General features: G+C 48.0%; 1 protein-coding gene across 3 annotated transcripts in view; it reads left to right on the top strand.

The window, feature by feature from the left end:
* UPF1 (UPF1 RNA helicase and ATPase) overlaps positions 1–15,372 on the top strand; it is a 28,394-nt gene extending 13,022 nt beyond the window's left edge. Inside the window, exons 7-24 of one of the 3 annotated variants that reach the window (XM_080988588.1) lie at positions 39–123; positions 261–359; positions 895–1,006; positions 1,105–1,264; positions 1,376–1,494; positions 2,140–2,304; positions 2,696–2,810; positions 3,411–3,554; positions 4,102–4,315; positions 5,326–5,443; positions 6,252–6,408; positions 7,012–7,154; positions 8,402–8,576; positions 9,287–9,368; positions 9,576–9,737; positions 10,876–11,093; positions 11,435–11,554; positions 12,851–15,372. In XM_080988588.1, the coding sequence (XP_080844714.1) occupies positions 39–123; positions 261–359; positions 895–1,006; positions 1,105–1,264; positions 1,376–1,494; positions 2,140–2,304; positions 2,696–2,810; positions 3,411–3,554; positions 4,102–4,315; positions 5,326–5,443; positions 6,252–6,408; positions 7,012–7,154; positions 8,402–8,576; positions 9,287–9,368; positions 9,576–9,737; positions 10,876–11,093; positions 11,435–11,551 (2,385 nt within the window). In that variant the 3' untranslated portion in view covers positions 11,552–11,554; positions 12,851–15,372. Of the gene's footprint in view, positions 1–38; positions 124–260; positions 360–888; positions 1,007–1,104; positions 1,265–1,375; positions 1,495–2,139; positions 2,305–2,695; positions 2,811–3,410; positions 3,555–4,101; positions 4,316–5,325; positions 5,444–6,251; positions 6,409–7,011; positions 7,155–8,401; positions 8,577–9,286; positions 9,369–9,575; positions 9,738–10,875; positions 11,094–11,434; positions 11,555–12,850 lie in introns of all 3 variants that reach the window. The other 2 variants (XM_080988587.1, XM_080988589.1) reach the window with 2 other exon arrangements.
* The last annotated feature ends 1,445 nt before the right edge of the window (positions 15,373–16,817 follow it).

Below are 16,817 nucleotides of genomic sequence, written 5' to 3'. Positions count from 1 at the left end.
TGTGTTTGTAAAGTTAGAATATCTCTCTTTATGTTTAGACACAGGACAACATCACTGTGAGATGGGATCTGGGCTTGAACAAGAAAAGGATTGCCTACTTCACCTTGCCAAAGACGGATTCAGGTAAGAACAGGAAATCAGTAAAGGAAGTCTGGCTCAAGGATCTCTCGATTGGCAGACTCTGAACACCATTAACATTCACAAACAGTGAATTGGTGTTTGCTTTGGAAGAACTGAAAGCTTCTAACTCCTCTTTTCAGATATGCGCCTGATGCAGGGGGATGAGATCTGCCTGAGGTACAAAGGGGATTTGGCCCCGCTGTGGAAAGGAATCGGCCACGTGATTAAAGTTCCTGATAGTATCCTTTTAATTTCATGAGGCTGTAAGGTGGACTCCAACATCTCAATTGCACAGTTGAGATTATGTCAAGTGGAGCCCTTAGAACATGTTGAATGCCTGGCATTTGAAGCAGAATTGTGGGAGAGAATGGACAACTCTTCCTGTGCTCCCTTAGAACAACTGTGTCTATCTGGTGGCACAAAAGAAGCAAAAGGTTTCAATTTATGGTTTGTGTAAAAAACACACACAGACATACACACACACACACACACACTATCCATATACTTGTGCCTCCATTCTTCCTCTGAGGAGGAGGTCAAAGCCCCTTCCCATGCCATTCCCAGGCTGATTCCACATCCAGGCAACTAGCAGGGATATCCAGCTTAGCTTGGGCAGTTGAAATGGTGGTGTGCCTTCATCTGACACCTTCTCTGTAGACTTGCAGCACTAGAACAGTCCCCAGAGGTAGTGGTGGGCAGAAGGTGGGAGGTGGGGTGGGACTCTGAAAAGAAGCTTGCAACTGTTCCACGAAACTGCTACTTAACGAGGTTTTGAAGATTACGGTGACGAAATTGCGATCGAGCTGAGGAGCAGTGTCGGAGCCCCTGTGGAAGTGACCCACAACTTCCAAGTGGACTTTGTGTGGAAGTCGACTTCCTTTGACAGGTGGGTGAAGGCAGCGTCTCTCTCTGTCTTGAGAAGCCGGTTGCATAAATGTTTGAGGGATGACCTGGTTTGTGCTTGTGCGTCCACCTCTTCTTCAGGATGCAGAGTGCCCTCAAGACTTTTGCTGTGGATGAAACCTCCGTCTCTGGCTACATCTATCACAAGCTCCTGGGTCATGAGGTGGAGGATGTCATTATCAAATGTCAGCTGCCGAAGCGCTTCACAGCACAAGGACTTCCTGACCTCAACCATTCTCAGGTAACCTTATCCCGCCCAACAGCAAAGGCAGAAGTTGGGTCCAAGAGCTTCCAGTGTCAGTTTCGCAAACAGTGCTCCCCCGTGTGGAGTTAATGCAATTTCTTTTCCCAGGTGTATGCTGTGAAGACTGTCCTGCAGCGTCCCTTGAGTCTCATCCAGGGCCCTCCCGGAACAGGCAAGACTGTCACCTCGGCCACCATTGTGTACCATCTGGCTAGGCAAGGAAATGGGTAAGAGCAGGAGCAGAGATTGCTCTTGAATCTTCTTGGTCAAAAGAGTGCAGCACTTCAAGGGCTGTTGAGATAATTTTAGCACCCATCTGGAAGTTACAGCCTGGTATAGGCGAAACACCCCATGCGATTGATAAATAGATTGATTGCTTTTCTATCTCACCTTTTTCTGCAAGGAGTTCAAGGTTCTCCCCTCATCTCATTTATTCCCCACAACAACCCTGTGAGGTAGGTTAGGCTGAGACAGTAAGTGACTCAATGAGCTCCATGGCCAAGTGGGGATTCAAACCCTGGTCTCCCAGCTCCTAGGCTGGCACTCCACCACACTGGCTCTCAGACTTTCAGTTTCTTCTCATGCATAAATTCCCCTCTGATGACATTGACTGCATTTATGGCTTATGCCTCTGCTACCCTTAACCCAAGAGAGCATTGGCCAGTGTTGACAATCAACTTCAGCCTCTGATTAGGTCTTAATGGAGTGCCTAATCCACTTCAGCGTCTTCTGAGCGTGAAATCCATGGTTCCAGAGCTGATGCCAGTGTTAACCCTTAGCCCTCGCCTACAGTGATAAAGAAGGAAGAACTCTTTGTAGGGGTTTGTTTTATTTGGCTTCATCTTTTGCTGTTTGTCTCATTTGTTTCCAAGGCCCGTGCTGGTTTGTGCCCCGAGCAACATAGCCGTGGACCAGCTGACGGAGAAGATCCACCAGACGGGGCTGAAGGTGGTGCGCCTGTGTGCAAAGAGTCGTGAGGCCATTGACTCCCCCGTCTCCTTCCTCGCCCTGCACAACCAGATCAGGAACATGGATAGGTAAGGCACTTCCTCATCCCATTGCTGCTGAGCCAGAAGCCAGCCTTCCCTTGCAATGGCAATGCTGTCACTGTCCCTTGCTCATTCCCTCCCTGCATTCATCCCAAACTTAAAGCCTGCCTTCCTTTTTCTGGGGAGTGCAGAGATGGGTGGGTTTTTTTATTAAAAAAAATAATCTAGCGGCTTCACTTAATGACACTGCCAATACTGCCTTTATTTTTCATCAGCCACTATGTGGATTTATTTTTAAAAATATTTATTTGATGTCCATACATAGCCACTTTGGAAGTGCGTTGTCACCAAATTCAATAGTGGAGTATAGGATCCTTAAGCAGGGATCTTGTAACCAGAACATTATATAGCATCCCAGAGATGTCTGTTTGATCCTCAGCATGCCTGAGCTCCAGAAGCTGCAGCAGCTGAAAGACGAGACTGGGGAACTGTCCTCTGCAGATGAGAAGCGCTACCGGGCCCTGAAGCGGACGGCGGAGCGGGAGTTGCTCATGGTGACTTTTTCCTACCTCTTATACAGGGGCTGTTGCTTACTGTTGGTCAGACCAGGTGTGCTACTTGTGTTCTGTGATCCAGGAGGCTGACTTGTCTCCTTTTTCAACATCGGTTCTGTAACAGCAAAGGAATGACCCTACCTTAAACAATGGAGGCTACCTTAAACAATGTCCCAGAGGCTGCAACAGAAATTTCACACACACACAAAACTCCTCACATAATGCTGAAGACTGGCTGTAGGCAGGACTGGGGAAGGATCATAGCTAAGCTGTGCAATAAGTCCAACTCGATTCTGGCTTCTCCGGGTACAGCTGTTTGAAACTGTGGAGAGCTGCTTCCAGTCCTTATAAACAGCACTGAGCCAAATGGACAAGTGGTTTGGCTTGGTACAAGGCAGCTTCTTGTCTTCCTAATTAAAATCACCCCCTTTAAACAGGACTTTGAGAACTGGGATGTTTTATTTTTAAGGAAAGGGCCATAGCACTGTGCAGAGCCCCTGGTTTCCATGCAGAGCAGTGGTCTTAATGTAGAAGTTGCTTCCTATGTTCCTTTTGTAGATAGTTTTGTAGCTCCTGAATTTTTGCTGCTTCATCCCTCAGAATGCAGACGTCATCTGCTGCACCTGCGTGGGAGCCGGGGACCCAAGACTGGCGAAGATGCAGTTCCGCTCCATCTTGATTGACGAGAGCACCCAGGCCACGGAGCCAGAGTGCATGGTGCCAGTTGTCCTCGGGGCAAAGCAAGTAGGTTCAAGCAGCTCAAAAGTGGGGCTGCCGAGTGGGGTGGAGGCAACACTCTCTTCCGGTGTTTGCCACCATCTTTATATATCAAGCAACTTGGGTCTGTGTGAGCTTTTAAAGCCTTCCTGCATTGTCTTAAATGCTTGCATTTCAAGCCTTTGGGAAGAAGACTTAAAGCATTCACAGCCTGTGAGGTCTTGTGTCCACTATGAATAGGAGCAGGAAATGCAAGCTATGGAAGGGAAATCCCAAGAGTTCTGGAGGCTTGTAGAGAACAGAAGTGGAACTGCTGAGGAGGATTGCTGATGGAAAGGCTTGAGTGGGTGGGGTATTTCTGCAGATAATTCTCCAACTTCAGCCCCTTAATTGCTTGACCTCAGAAAGCTAGAAGTTTCCCTCAAGCAGACTTTAGATCCCCAAACTGCCCTTCCCTTTTGTAGGCCATCACCTCCAGCCTTCTAGAGATGGAGCAGGGGCTTGGCCTGGCTGTTTGTGTGTGCACGCTCATGTGTGCGGTTCCTCCTGTTGACCTTGGGCTTCATTTCCCCAGCTGATCCTGGTGGGCGACCACTGCCAGCTTGGCCCTGTTGTGATGTGCAAGAAGGCGGCGAAAGCAGGCCTGTCCCAGTCGCTCTTTGAGCGGCTGGTGGTTCTGGGCATCAGGCCCATCCGCCTGCAGGTGCAGTACCGTATGCACCCAGCCCTGAGCGCTTTCCCGTCCAACATCTTTTATGAGGGGTCTCTTCAGAATGGTGTCACCGCAGGTAAGAAGGGGCAGGGGGAGGGTGTGAGTGATGGAGGGGGCCAGCAGGAGTGCCAGGCAGTGTCCCGTTCAGGACCTCTAAGTGGGCCTTGTAGCTTCAAATCAGTGGTGTACAGTCAGTGTAATAGGGGGACTAGGCTAGTCTCCTAAATGTTCCCTGTAAACTATCAGACTATTAAACCTGGCGCCTCTTTCCCAAAGCCTGGGAAACTTCTGCCCGGCTTTTGGAGGGAGGCACAGTGCTCTTGTCAGGCTCCAGGAACCTTCCTGCCACCTTCCCAAAGCCCACCCAGCTCTGGGAAGGACGCGGGAGGGCTCCAGCATTCTGTCAGAAGCTTCTGCTTGACTTAGGGCAGGAGACAAGGTCTTAATGCACGGCAGCGTTGCCCCCGCCCCCCTATCGCCCTCACAGGCTGGCACCTTTGGCTCTAACTGTTCCCCTATGAAAAATTTCACTGAACACCACCGCTTCATATCAATCCTTGCCGTAGTCTTTGTGTTGGTAGGTCTATGGATTTTGATAGGTGGTTCTTGCTGCTGTTCCAGCCTGCTCTTCAGGATGGAAGGACTCCATTTTAAGGCTAGGATCTAGCTCTGTGCTTCCCCAAGGGGGCAGTATGTACTGCCCTTCCGCGGTGGGATTAGCAGGGGAGGCACTAAGAGGCAGGGAGCACTGAAGATGTAGGTGGCTATTGGACTTTGAAAAGCTAGTCTCACTGGTTCAAGTTCATCAGGGTTTTTGTTTTTGTTTTTTAATTAATTAAAATACTTTTGAATCAATATGCAATTAACTGTTGCTGTTTGGTATGTTACAGTGTTACAGTCTTCCTTAGTGTGTTGTGCAAAGCGCTACAATGCTTTTTATAGGGTAGGGGGCATTGGGATGAGTTTATGGGACCAAGGGGGCAGTGACATAAATGGTTTGGGAACCACTGATCTACCCAAAGGAAGACCCAGGCCTCCACAGGAGAAACATACGCTAACATACGCAACTTCCCTGTCGCTCTGCAGCGGACCGTGTGAAGAAGGGATTTGACTTCCAGTGGCCCCAGCCAGACAAGCCCATGTTTTTCTATGTGACCCAAGGGCAAGAAGAGATTGCAAGTTCTGGGACTTCTTACCTGAACAGGTAAGTCATGTGGGGAAGAGGAGAAGGGGGTCCAGCCAAGTCTCTGGGACAGAATGTGTGGATGCCTTGCTTGGACAAACATCACGTCTCTCTCTCTCTCTTGACTATTCATTAATTTATACACCCGCAATAAATGAAGCCGTTAAAAGGCATGACTGTTAAAACAGTTCTAAAAAGATAGGATCGGTAGTTCAAGGTCATCCCAGAGTGAAGGAGGTGAGGCTGGAGAAGTGATGGAGGCCAAGCATTTTAGTTCTGCAGTCCAAAGGGTGGGAAGCGGACAGGAAGGACATGGTCTAGCAGTGGCATCTCTCACCCATATACAGTCGCCGCCGCCGCCCCCCCCCCCCCCAAAAAAAAGATTAGTATTGTCAAATGGAGACTATTCCAGGTAGCTTGATCTTTCTCTGGTGAGCTGAGGGTGTCCTGGAACCTTGAAAGGGAGCCAGTCAATTCCATTTGTGCCTGAAGACTCTACTCAGTAGGATTGGAATAGGACGTTTGGGGGTTGTGGCTGATACCCTGCACACGCCCAGGCCCATTATTCCAACCTGAATAATGCCCAGAAATGTGCCACATGTAGCTTCTGTTGTGCCCTTTCCTTTGTCTGATGCACTTTTCTTTTCCTCCCTTGCTACTTTTTTTAAAACAAATACTTAAACATTTTGCATCTTTGTAGCAGAGTGAATTCGGGCATTATACATAGATTTATGGTGTTGAACAAGCTCTGAGGCATTCTGGTTACCTTGGAGACTGTTTCTTGGGCACTGCTCAAGGGGAGGGACTGACTCCTCGCTTCCCCCTGCAGGACGGAGGCCGCCAACGTGGAGAAGATCACCACCAAGCTGCTGAAGGCTGGTGCGAAGCCAGATCAGATTGGCATCATCACCCCCTACGAGGGCCAGCGCTCCTACCTGGTGCAGTATATGCAGTTCAGCGGCTCTCTGCACACCAAACTCTACCAGGTACGGCTCTCCCTGTGTTGTCTCTGGGCTTCGTGCAACCTTCCCAAGGCAGCATTAAGCCCATCCTCTCTCCCTGCTCCCTGGTTCAGAGCAGCCCAACTTGTATTTGCAAATGTTTCACTTGGAGGCAGGGTGCATAGAAACCTGACCCCCCTATACCATACACACAGTACCAAACAGGACTTTCTGCAAATGTATAGCCTCACCTGCTGAAGAGAGTTATATGGAGAGTGGGCTGCTCCTTCTCATACTTGTGTTGGAGAGCTCTGTGGTCCTTCTTCACCACCTCCAGTTTAAGGAAGGGAAAGGCAGCTGAATTAATCAAACTGGGTAGCCAAGAAATTGCTAACTTGCATAGTAGTAAATTTATGGACAGCTAGGTATATTAGCCTCCCTCCCCAAATACGGAGTGGGAGCGAGGCAGGAGATTATCCCCAGGACTGGAAAGTAGTTTGAAATTGATTTTCAGGAGGTGGAACCACGTGGACATCATATAATGCTTCCTGGCTAACCATCACTCTCTCTGAAGGAAACTCTTTAGAGATGTGAGTCATTTAGAACGTGCTTTAACAGAGTCCTTTTCTTTCTCTGTCCCCTTTCCAGGAAGTGGAAATAGCCAGCGTTGACGCTTTCCAAGGGCGCGAGAAGGACTTCATTATCCTGTCCTGTGTTAGAGCCAACGAGCATCAAGGCATTGGCTTCCTGAATGACCCCAGGCGCCTCAATGTGGCTCTCACCAGAGCAAGGTACAGCGGAAGCCACTGAGTGTGAGACAGCTATGTCTGCCAGTCCCAAAGAGCCCTTTGCTTCTATCTAGCTAAGGAAATTATGTTCTTGTGCAGCAGGGGAGAAAGGTGCAGGTCACTTGCAACTTTTTTTTTTACCCTTCTGCTTAGAGTCAGGGTGGGGAAAACAATGGGCTTTTTGGAGTGAGTTTTCTAAGTGTTTGGCTTGGTACAAGCTACACACATCTGAGCTGATAATAAACCAACTGGCTTGTGCAGGCTAGTCTTGCGTAGAGGTTCAGCAGTGTTGTGTTAAGGCCTTTAAGTTTCCAAACCCAGTCAGATGGGTGGCATATAAATAATAAAATTATTATAATAAACTGCGCTCTGCATGAATTGGATTCATGTCTCTCTTCAGCTGGCAAACTCTTGAGAGCGCTTTTTGCAAGATCATGACAGCACAAATGCAGTTCTCCAGCTGAGAAAGTCTGGAATGGAGAATTTAAATCTAGCAGATGCAATAGAGCAGCATGTATTGGCTGAGGTTCTTCTCCAAGTGGCTTCCTAATCAGCAGTGTGTGAGAGAAGCCCAGGAGAGGGGCCCACTTCCCTAAAGTGGATCCCTGTTTTGCAAACTTCTTGGGACCAGGCTGCAACATTTTTACTTATACAGGCATTTTTTTATTTGTTTATGTTGGGCTAGATGATCCTCAGGGTCCCTTCCAACTCTACCATTCCAGGATCTATAATCTGCTATATTTCACTCATGTGTCTTATTGGGCTTCAGCGTTCTGCCCATAATTTAATGCACCACCCTGGAATCAGTTTTGATGAAGGGCAGTACTGAAATCTTTATAGATTAAATATTAAATTTAAGCCATCCAAAGAGAACCAACCTCCAGGGGGCAGGCAGGAAGGCCTGAGCCAAATAGGAGGCTCTTTGCTGGACACCAGGCTAGACCCCCTGGGGTCTATCACCAGGGTGTCACAACTGAGAAAACCCCTTGCCTGCCTGGAATCAAAAGGCAAAGGCCATGGAGATTGGCACCCAACAGAGAGTGGAGCACTTAGGCGGGTTCCTACGGCCGCAAGTGGTCCTTCGGTTGGCCGCAGGGTGCTGGTAGGTTCTGAGTGCCAAGGTGGTACCAGGTGGTGAACTAGTTTTTGTAGCGAAAGCTGAGTTTTTGGATTTGGCTGCCTGCAAAGGCAGAGCAATGCTTTGGTGTGGACTTCATTCATTCATTCATTCATTCATTCATTCATTTAAGGTATGGTGTCATCATTGTTGGGAACCCGAAAGCGCTTTCCAAGCAGCCCCTCTGGAACCACTTGCTGAACTACTACAAGGAGCAGAAAGTGCTGGTCGAGGGGCCCCTGAACAACCTCCGTGAGAGCCTCATGCAGTTCAGCAAGCCTCGGAAGCTGGTCAATACCATCAACCCCGTAAGTGCCCCTGGTGGGGCTGGAAACCTACACCTGTGCCCTGCTTTAGAGATTAGGCTTCACTGCCCTTCTCCAGCACCCTAGAACTGCTGAGACTGTAAACTGCCCCTCCCATGTGAGTAAACCTGTTCAACTGCCTCACACTCAGCGATGCAACTTTTGCCCAGGTCTTTCACAGGTGAAAGGCGAAATAAGGGGAGGGGAAACAGCTTGAAATATTTCGCCCATTCCCAGGAGTTCCCATTCCCAAGCGTCCTGCCTTTTGGATCTGTAAACAACCTTGCAGTGGTGTGGTGGGGGGTGGTAATAATAATAATAATAATAATAATAATAATAATAATAATAATACAGTAATAATAATAAATGATCCAATTTATTATTAGTAAAGCCAAGGTGAAACAGCTGAAAAGTCAATCCACAACACACAGCAGGCAAATAGCGTCATCCACCCTCTTTGAGAGGAAACTCTGCAGTTGTGGCGCCGCCACCAATAAGGACCTGTCTCTTCTGTTCCCACCAGGCGTGCCTCTCTTGGTGGTAGAATGTGGAGCAGGGCCTCGGAAGGCCTCTGTGATTGGCAGGCAGGGAAAAGCCATCCTCTTTGCTAAAGGAAAGAAAGTTCCAGAAAGTTCTTCCTCATGTGAGCCATCAGAAACAGTTTGTGTGAACATATTTTAAAGTGGTCTTTAATTTCTGCCCCCCTTTCTTAGGGAGCCCGGTTCATGACAACTGCCATGTACGATGCCCGTGAAGCTATCATCCCTGGATCGGTGTATGATCGCAGCAGCCAAGGTGAGAACTTGGCCGGGGGATCTCTCCTCGGTCCAAAAGAGAGGCAGCTTTTTACTCCAGAGCTGTTCTGATACCTCCATGGACCATGTATCTGTGGTGGGTTGAAAGTCCTGGTGAAGAGAGCCTTGTGCCTGCGGCGTTGCTGTTCCCTGTCCTTGCTGTCTTGGGACTTGTTCCCTCTGAGCTCTTCCCCCCTATTCCCCTCAGGCCGGCCCTCCAACATGTACTTCCAAACACACGACCAGATCGGGATGATCAGTGCCGGGCCCAGCCATGTCACCGCCATGAACATTCCCATCCCCTTCAACCTGGTGATGCCTCCCATGCCTCCACCTGGCTATTTTGGACAGGCCAATGGGCCTGCTGCCGGTAAGAGATTGTGCCGCACAGACAGGCACTCCCACGGCTTGTATGACGTCTGAAGTGCTAAGTGGCAAGGAAGGGGGTGGGGAGGGATTTTGGGGTAAGGTTGCAGCTTCTTCCATCCTCCCAGCAGTGCGTGTATGAAAAACCTCATCAGGCAGGTCTCTGGATAATAACAATAATTTTATTATTTGTACCCCTCCCATCTGCTGAGTTGCCCCATCCACTCTGGGCAGCTTCCAACATATATAAAAACATAATAAAACATTACACATTTAAAAACTTCCCTATACAGGGCTGCCTTCAGACATCTGCTAAAAGTCAGATAGTTATTTATCTCCTTGACATCTGATGGGAGGTCAGGGCATTCCACCAGACACCGGTCGGTTTAATCTGGCCCCTGTTTATTTCCTGGTGTAAAATCCTTTTTAAAAAACCCTCAACAACTTCAATCCTAAAAGAAGCTCAACAACTTCAGTCCTAAAAAAAGCTCAGTAACTTTGGTCGGCCCCCACGGCCCTTCACTTCATCAAATCTGGCCCTCTTTGATAAAAGTTTGGATACCGCTTCTTTAGAGAGTTGATGTACCCAGTTGTCTGTCAACTGATTAGGTAGTGAAAGCTGAGGTTTTGGATTTGGCTGCCTGCAGGGGCAGAGCATTGCCATCATGGCTACTAGCTATCAATAGTCATCTCCTCCTCCATGAATTATTCCAGCCCTCTTTTCAAGCCATCCCATTTAGTGGCCATCACTAATTCCGGTGGGAGAGAGTTCCATAACTTAACTATGCACTGCATGGAGAAGTTCTTTCTTTTATCAGTCTTGCTTAAATATAGTGAATTAATCCCAGTCAATTAGTTGTGATTCCTTATCAATAACTACATTGATTTTTACATATTTTATTATTCATTCAATTTATATGCCACTCTTTATCAGAAGATCCCAGGGCAGTGTACAAAATTATAAGCACATTACAGGCATACTGACAGACAGCCTGTATGGGGATTAATTGAATACAGTGAAACGGTTTATATATTTATTGGATACAGAGGACGCTTTTTGCCCGCTTTCCAGCCTGGCTGCTCTCCCAAGGGTCATACTGCATGAGTGCCTTCTCTGCGTTGAGATTTGTTTTCTCTTGTAGGACGTGGGAACCCAAAAGGCAAGACCAGCCGTGGTGGGCGCCAGAAAAACCGCTTTGGGATCCCAGGGGCCGGTCAGTCAAACCTCCCCAACAGCCAGGCCAGCCAGGACGTGGTCTCCCAGCCGTTCTCTCAGGGCCCTTTGACTCAGAGCTACATCTCCATGAGCCAGCCATCTCAGATGAGCCAGCCAGGCTTGTCCCAGCCAGAGCTGTCGCAGGTAAAGGAACTTACTTAAGGTGCTGGTGTATTGTGTGTGCTCCAGAGTACAGATATTTACACATCAACATTTCTGGAGGTGAATTGAGGCCAGAAAGAAATGGCCCCTTCCTTGAACTGGAGGTCAGGAGCCCTTGCCACTCTCTGCCTCACAGGTAAGTATGAGATATGCATCCACCTGGCCCTAAAATTGTATTTCTGTTTGAACTGCCTGTTTAAACTCTGAATCGTTCTGCTATTCAGTGTATTCTCTTTGGTCTTCCCTCTCTCTCCCCACTCCCACTTCAATCTCTCAACTGGAAAATAATCTCTCTTCTCCTTCCTCCCATTTTTTCTCTTCAGGATAGTTACCTTGGTGACGAGTTCAAATCTCAGATCGACGTGGCCCTGTCGCAGGACTCTACTTACCAGGGGGAACGCGCATATCAACACGGAGTGACGGGACTGTCACAATATTAGAGTGTAAGGTGCTTTTCCGATAATAAGAGTTGGGGAGAGAACAGGGGTGGCGGTCTCATCAGCGCCCCCATCTCTTTGCACATGCCACTGAACGCCTGGCTCAGTCTTTTGTTGAATGGGATCTGAATGCTGTGCTAATGCCCCCACTCTCTCCAAATTATGAGCATTGGAACTGGGTTTTTCCTTTCACATGTGCTCCGTTTGCCATCAGACTGGTCTGCTTTGTTCTCTTTGTTCTTGCTGGCTTTGACTGGGAGGTTTTGGCCTATCCAGATGTTGCTCTCTGGGGGGGGGGGGCTGCCTTGGGTGATGACACTTGGTCCTTGATGCTTTGTTAAGATGCTGGGAAACAGTGAAATCTACTCAGCATCTCTTTGCATTTCTTCCTTCAATTAAGGACTGGTCAGAATTCAGGGGTCTTTTGTGAAACTCCTCACTCAAGGCAGCGTGAGCTTGTGGAATTTGGTTGCCACAGGGTGTAGAGGTAGGCAGACTTGGCGCCTGGAGGTCATTCCTGCCCATGAAGGCGGAGTGGCTCTTGGCCCTGATACCTGAATATCACCCCCAGTCAGAGGCAGCAGTCCCAGATCTGGAGAAGCTGCTGGAGGCAGGCATCTTCCTCCCACCTGGCTTGTGAGCTTTATCTAGAGGCATCCTAGATAAAGCACAATTCAAAGTGTTGGTGCTGACCTTTAAAGCCCTAAACGGCCTTGGCTCTGTATACCTGAAGGAGTGTCTTCAGCCCAGACACTGAGGTCCAGCTCCAAGGGTCTTCTGGTGGTTCCCTCACTGCAAGAAGTGAGGTTACAGGGAACCAGGCAGAGGACCTTCTCAATGGTGGTGCCCGCCTTGTGGAACGCCCTCCCATCAGATGTCAAGGAAATAAACAACTATCTGACTTTTAGAAGACATCTGAAGGCAGCTCTGTTTAGGGAAGTTTTTAAAGTTTGACGTTAAGTTTTTATATGTGTTGGAAGCCACTCAGAGTGGCTGGGGCAACCCAGCCAGATGGGTGGGGTATAAAAAATAAAATTATTAATAATTATTATTATCTATCAGGCACCGGCGGGGAGGTGGAGAAACTCTTGCCTTAAACAAGTCTTGTATTGAGTGGTGGAGAAAAAATGGTACCTGCTGGGCCTAATAGTAGAGGCTGTTGGTAGCCACGGAATCTGCATCCTCCAGACTCCTTTGGGTTCTGCCCACTGAGCCATTTATGTGCTCAGAGAAGCCTTTCTCACAACCCAAAGCCACGGCTTGTGACAGTAATGGCATTTCCCTTTTCTTTCCCTGCCTTAGGTTGAAGGAGAAGAGCTAAGCTGATGTGGAGCTTAGTTCAACAGCATTTTATTCTGGGTAATAAAAATAAAATAAAATGGATACCTGTTTTCCACTGCTAAAACTGAAGCAACTCTGTGAGAGCAACAGGAGAGAGAGAGGAAGAGGGAGAGGAAGAGAGAAACCAACGGAGAGGAGAGCGAAGAGCACGCGAGCGAGAGGAAGAGAGAGAGCCCACTGCTAGCTCACTGAGACAAGGAGATTGACCAGACGGAGGTGGGAAGAGAGAGAGCAACGGAGGACCGACTGGCGCCTCGCTGGGAGGGGGAGTCAACTCGCCCCAGAAGAGCAGAGTGGTCAGCAGAGTTCCCTGTCCTCCCCGTCAATACACACTGAGAGAGAGAGAGATTCAGAGAGAGAGAAGAGCCTTGGAAGCAAGCTTCTGTTCTTGTGAGCAGGGCGGGGAGAGGAAAACCCCCATCTCAGAGTTGTTTGCGTACCCATCTCTCTTTTCCCCCTTTTAACCAGAAGTGGCATCTGTTGGCATCTTCTTAAAGGAGCAAGTGTACCATCATCATAATCATCACCAGCCTCGTCCACCCAAGAGGACCCCAATCCTTCCGAGCTCGTGGGAAAGCCAGCCGGCTGGTACCCTACTCTGAGATGTGTGGTTTTGCTGTCCAGGATCCAGCTTCGAACCTCACATGTGTGTGGTGTCACCCGCGTCCTGAATGGACTTAAATAAGATGGGGTGTTTCTTTTTTTCCTTTTTTTTTCCTTAAAAAGAAAAAGAGATTCTTGCAAAAGAAGCACTGGATATTTTTTTAGAAGTTTGTCTCTGAAATCTTAGTAGTGGACCTGGGCGGGGGGGAAATCCTTGTTCTGAGAAGCTTAAAAAAAAAGATATATATATATATAAAGTTTAACGCTTAAAAATTAGAACACCACTCTTTTTAAGATCTTTTTTCAGTGTGATTTCAGTCAATCAGCCTCTTCTTCAGATGGTAGAGTAGCAGTGAGCAAGGAAAGCCAGCACATCCCTGCAGCGAGGCAGAAGATGGTTCAAGTGTGTGTTTTTTTGTCTTGCTTTCAATTGGCTTCTGCCTGGGCTCTGCTCTGTGTGATGACAACAAGTGGTTGTTGTTGTTTTTCTTTTCTGTAAGACTTTCCATGCGCTTCACGAGAACAGGGAGTGGGTGCCTGTGCCCTTTTGCCCACCCCCGCCCACCCCCAAGAGGGGGGGAACAAAAAAGGACACTGCTTTTTCTCGCCTCCCACCCAAAAACAGTAGTGGAAACTGGGGATTATATTGGTTTTGAAGTAAAGACTCTTAACAAAGATACTTTCGAGGCAGGTTGGGTGGGGCGGGCAGGCTGAGAGCGGGAGGTGGCTGCGGAGAAGTGGGTCTCATTCTTGGAGCATATATCGGGGTGGGGGGGTTGTCGTTGGGGGTTTTGTGCAGCGGTGCGGCGGTGGAATGAGTTCAACGCCAGGCATTTAAACCAATCTTGAGGCGACGTCTGGGGGGGGTCACAAGCCTTCGCTGGTGGAGTCCTTCAAACTACAACTGCTATGAATCTGACTGGGAAAGGGCACCCCCCTTGGGGGGAGGGAAATCGCCGCCTTGCTGCACTTGTAGCAAAAAGCATTCTTTTATCTGCATCAAAAGCTTTCTAGGAAAAAAGCTGAAGTAGGATTTCCTGTTTAACCTCCTGCCCCCACCAGCCCGGTGATCCATAAATGTCGCAATGCCCTTTACCTCTCTGAAACAGTTTGATCTGCCTTCTAGATGTGATTTCCCCCCTTCTTTTAAACCGCTTGTGAATTAATTTTCCCCAGTCAAAGGGCTCTTAGCATCTGTTTAGCTTTTGTGTGTACTGAGGAACTCGAGGTTAACTTAACATGAATGTACTTAAGAGAACTCCCTGCGCTTTTTTTTCTTTTTTCTTTAAAAATAATAATAGAGATTTTGGAAATCTGTCTTTCTCGTTCCTCTTCTTCTCCCCCCACCCCACCAAAGAAAAAGAGCAGCCCTACCCATCCTTCTGCAAGAAGTGTGCTTGGCCTCCTTGGTATCCATTAGACCTGACAACCTGTAGGGAGGTGGGGGGCAAGCAGGGAGGCTCAGAGGGCCTGGTACTCCAGTTCCCACCCCACTGGGTAGGCTGTGTTGGCTGCATAGGTTTTCAAAGCTAGACTTTTAAGCGCTTTTGTCTCTTTTTTGTGCAAGGCGATCTGCTGAGTAAAGATATTCCTCCCCCCCCCACCCCCAAATCCTTCTGTGGCTGCCCGATTCCTCCCCTCCTCACATTTTGCTAGTTAGCACCTGCTTGCTTCTGCTTTGTGCTGGGTTACTTTTCCCCTCCCCTTTGTAGCAGTTAAAATGAAATCCTTTTGAGTTTTTATATAAATCCATTTAAAGAAAAAAGAAAAAAACATCAGTGCTAGCACCGTGTTTATTTTTTTTTATTTTATTTTTTTCCATCTCAAGTTTGCTTTAAAATCTGTTTGTCATCAAATTAATAAAGAGCCTCTTGCATTCAGCCTCTGGGGACTTTCTTACATTTTGTAATATGATGTACAGTTTTTTCCATGTGCACTTTTTAGTTTTAGAAGCCTGAACGTTTTCTGATCCAGGTTGAACCCAATCTTATTGGGGGTTTTCCAGGGCAGTGCTTCCTAATCTGTGGCCGTTCAGCTGAACTCCCATAGGATGCTGGACGTTGGAGTCTGGCCACAGTTTAGCCACCCTTTCTTACAGACATAACTTTGTAATCTTCTTCCAAATGAACACTCAGAGACAAATAATGCACATGTGGCAGAATTGCACTTGTGTTTATTGCCCGACCTGGATTTTCACTCTATGATCCCTTGGCGTGCTGTGGGTGGGTGACACATGGGTGCTGTTCTACATATTTGCAGAGTTTATATTCTGGCTTTGGGTAAATTGGAGTCCAGGAACGATTACGCTTCCTTGGGTCACATACAGTGGTACCTCGGGTTACATATGCTTCAGGTTACAGACTCTGCTAACCCAGAAATAGTACCTTGGGTTAAGAACTTTGCTTCAGGATGAGAACAGAAATCGCGCAATGGTGGCACAGCAGCAGCAGGAGGCCCCATTAGCTAAGGTGGTCTTCAGGTTAAGAACAGTTTCAGGTTAAGAATGGAGCTCCAGAACGAATTAAGTACGTAACCAGAGGTACTACTGTACTTAGATGCTTCCCTGCACACTAGGGGGAAAAGGTTGTAGAATCTTCTGCACGATTTGTTCATCATTGATGGTACAGTCCCCCTCTGGCATGTTGTAGGCTTTTTTTTACCTTCCTAGGGAACTTTCCCCTTTGTTTTAATGACAGCTAAGATTCTCTAGAAGTGGACATTGGCACATAAGATCCCTCCTGCATGCCACAAAAGGCCTCTCTCAGCTGGTGGCAGATCAGATGTCCTTGGCAAAACTTGGTATAAGTTTTCTCACAGCTAAGCATCTATAGAAAGTTGACAACTTGTTCATAAAGTTGTCTTGCTTTTAAAAAAGGGGAAAGCTTTTGAACTTTCCATTGATGCCAAACAGATGAAGCTGGTAGAGAGCCACCAGCCTGGAGGTAGAATTAACCTGTGCCTCCGTGGATAGCTGAGAGTCCAAAATGACTCCCAGGCTGCACACCTGGTTCTTCTGGGGCACAGTGACCCCACAAAGGATCCATACCTGCCTTCCCCAGTCCAGCAGAAACAGTACTTCTGTCTTGTCAGAATTCAACCTCAAGCTGTTGACCACCATCCATTGTCCAGTCTACACAGACTGGCAATCTCATCAGGGATTTCTGGACAGGAAGCCTACGTGATGCTGCTGCAAAGCAGGTACTCCACCCATGAACGTACATGGCACCTTCAGCTCCTGCAGAGGAAGGCTGCAGGGTGTATGTGTATGATAAAACTGGGTGAGTCTTTTAAAAGAGGCCCTGTGGAACATGTGTACTCTGTATCC

Source organism: Podarcis pityusensis (assembly GCF_964106645.2).
Source record: "Podarcis pityusensis genome assembly, chromosome: 18".
In the NCBI taxonomy this organism is placed as follows: Eukaryota; Metazoa; Chordata; class Lepidosauria; order Squamata; family Lacertidae; genus Podarcis; species Podarcis pityusensis.
The sequence above is the reverse complement of the archived record's forward strand: the minus strand, read 5'-3'. Positions and strand labels throughout refer to the sequence as shown.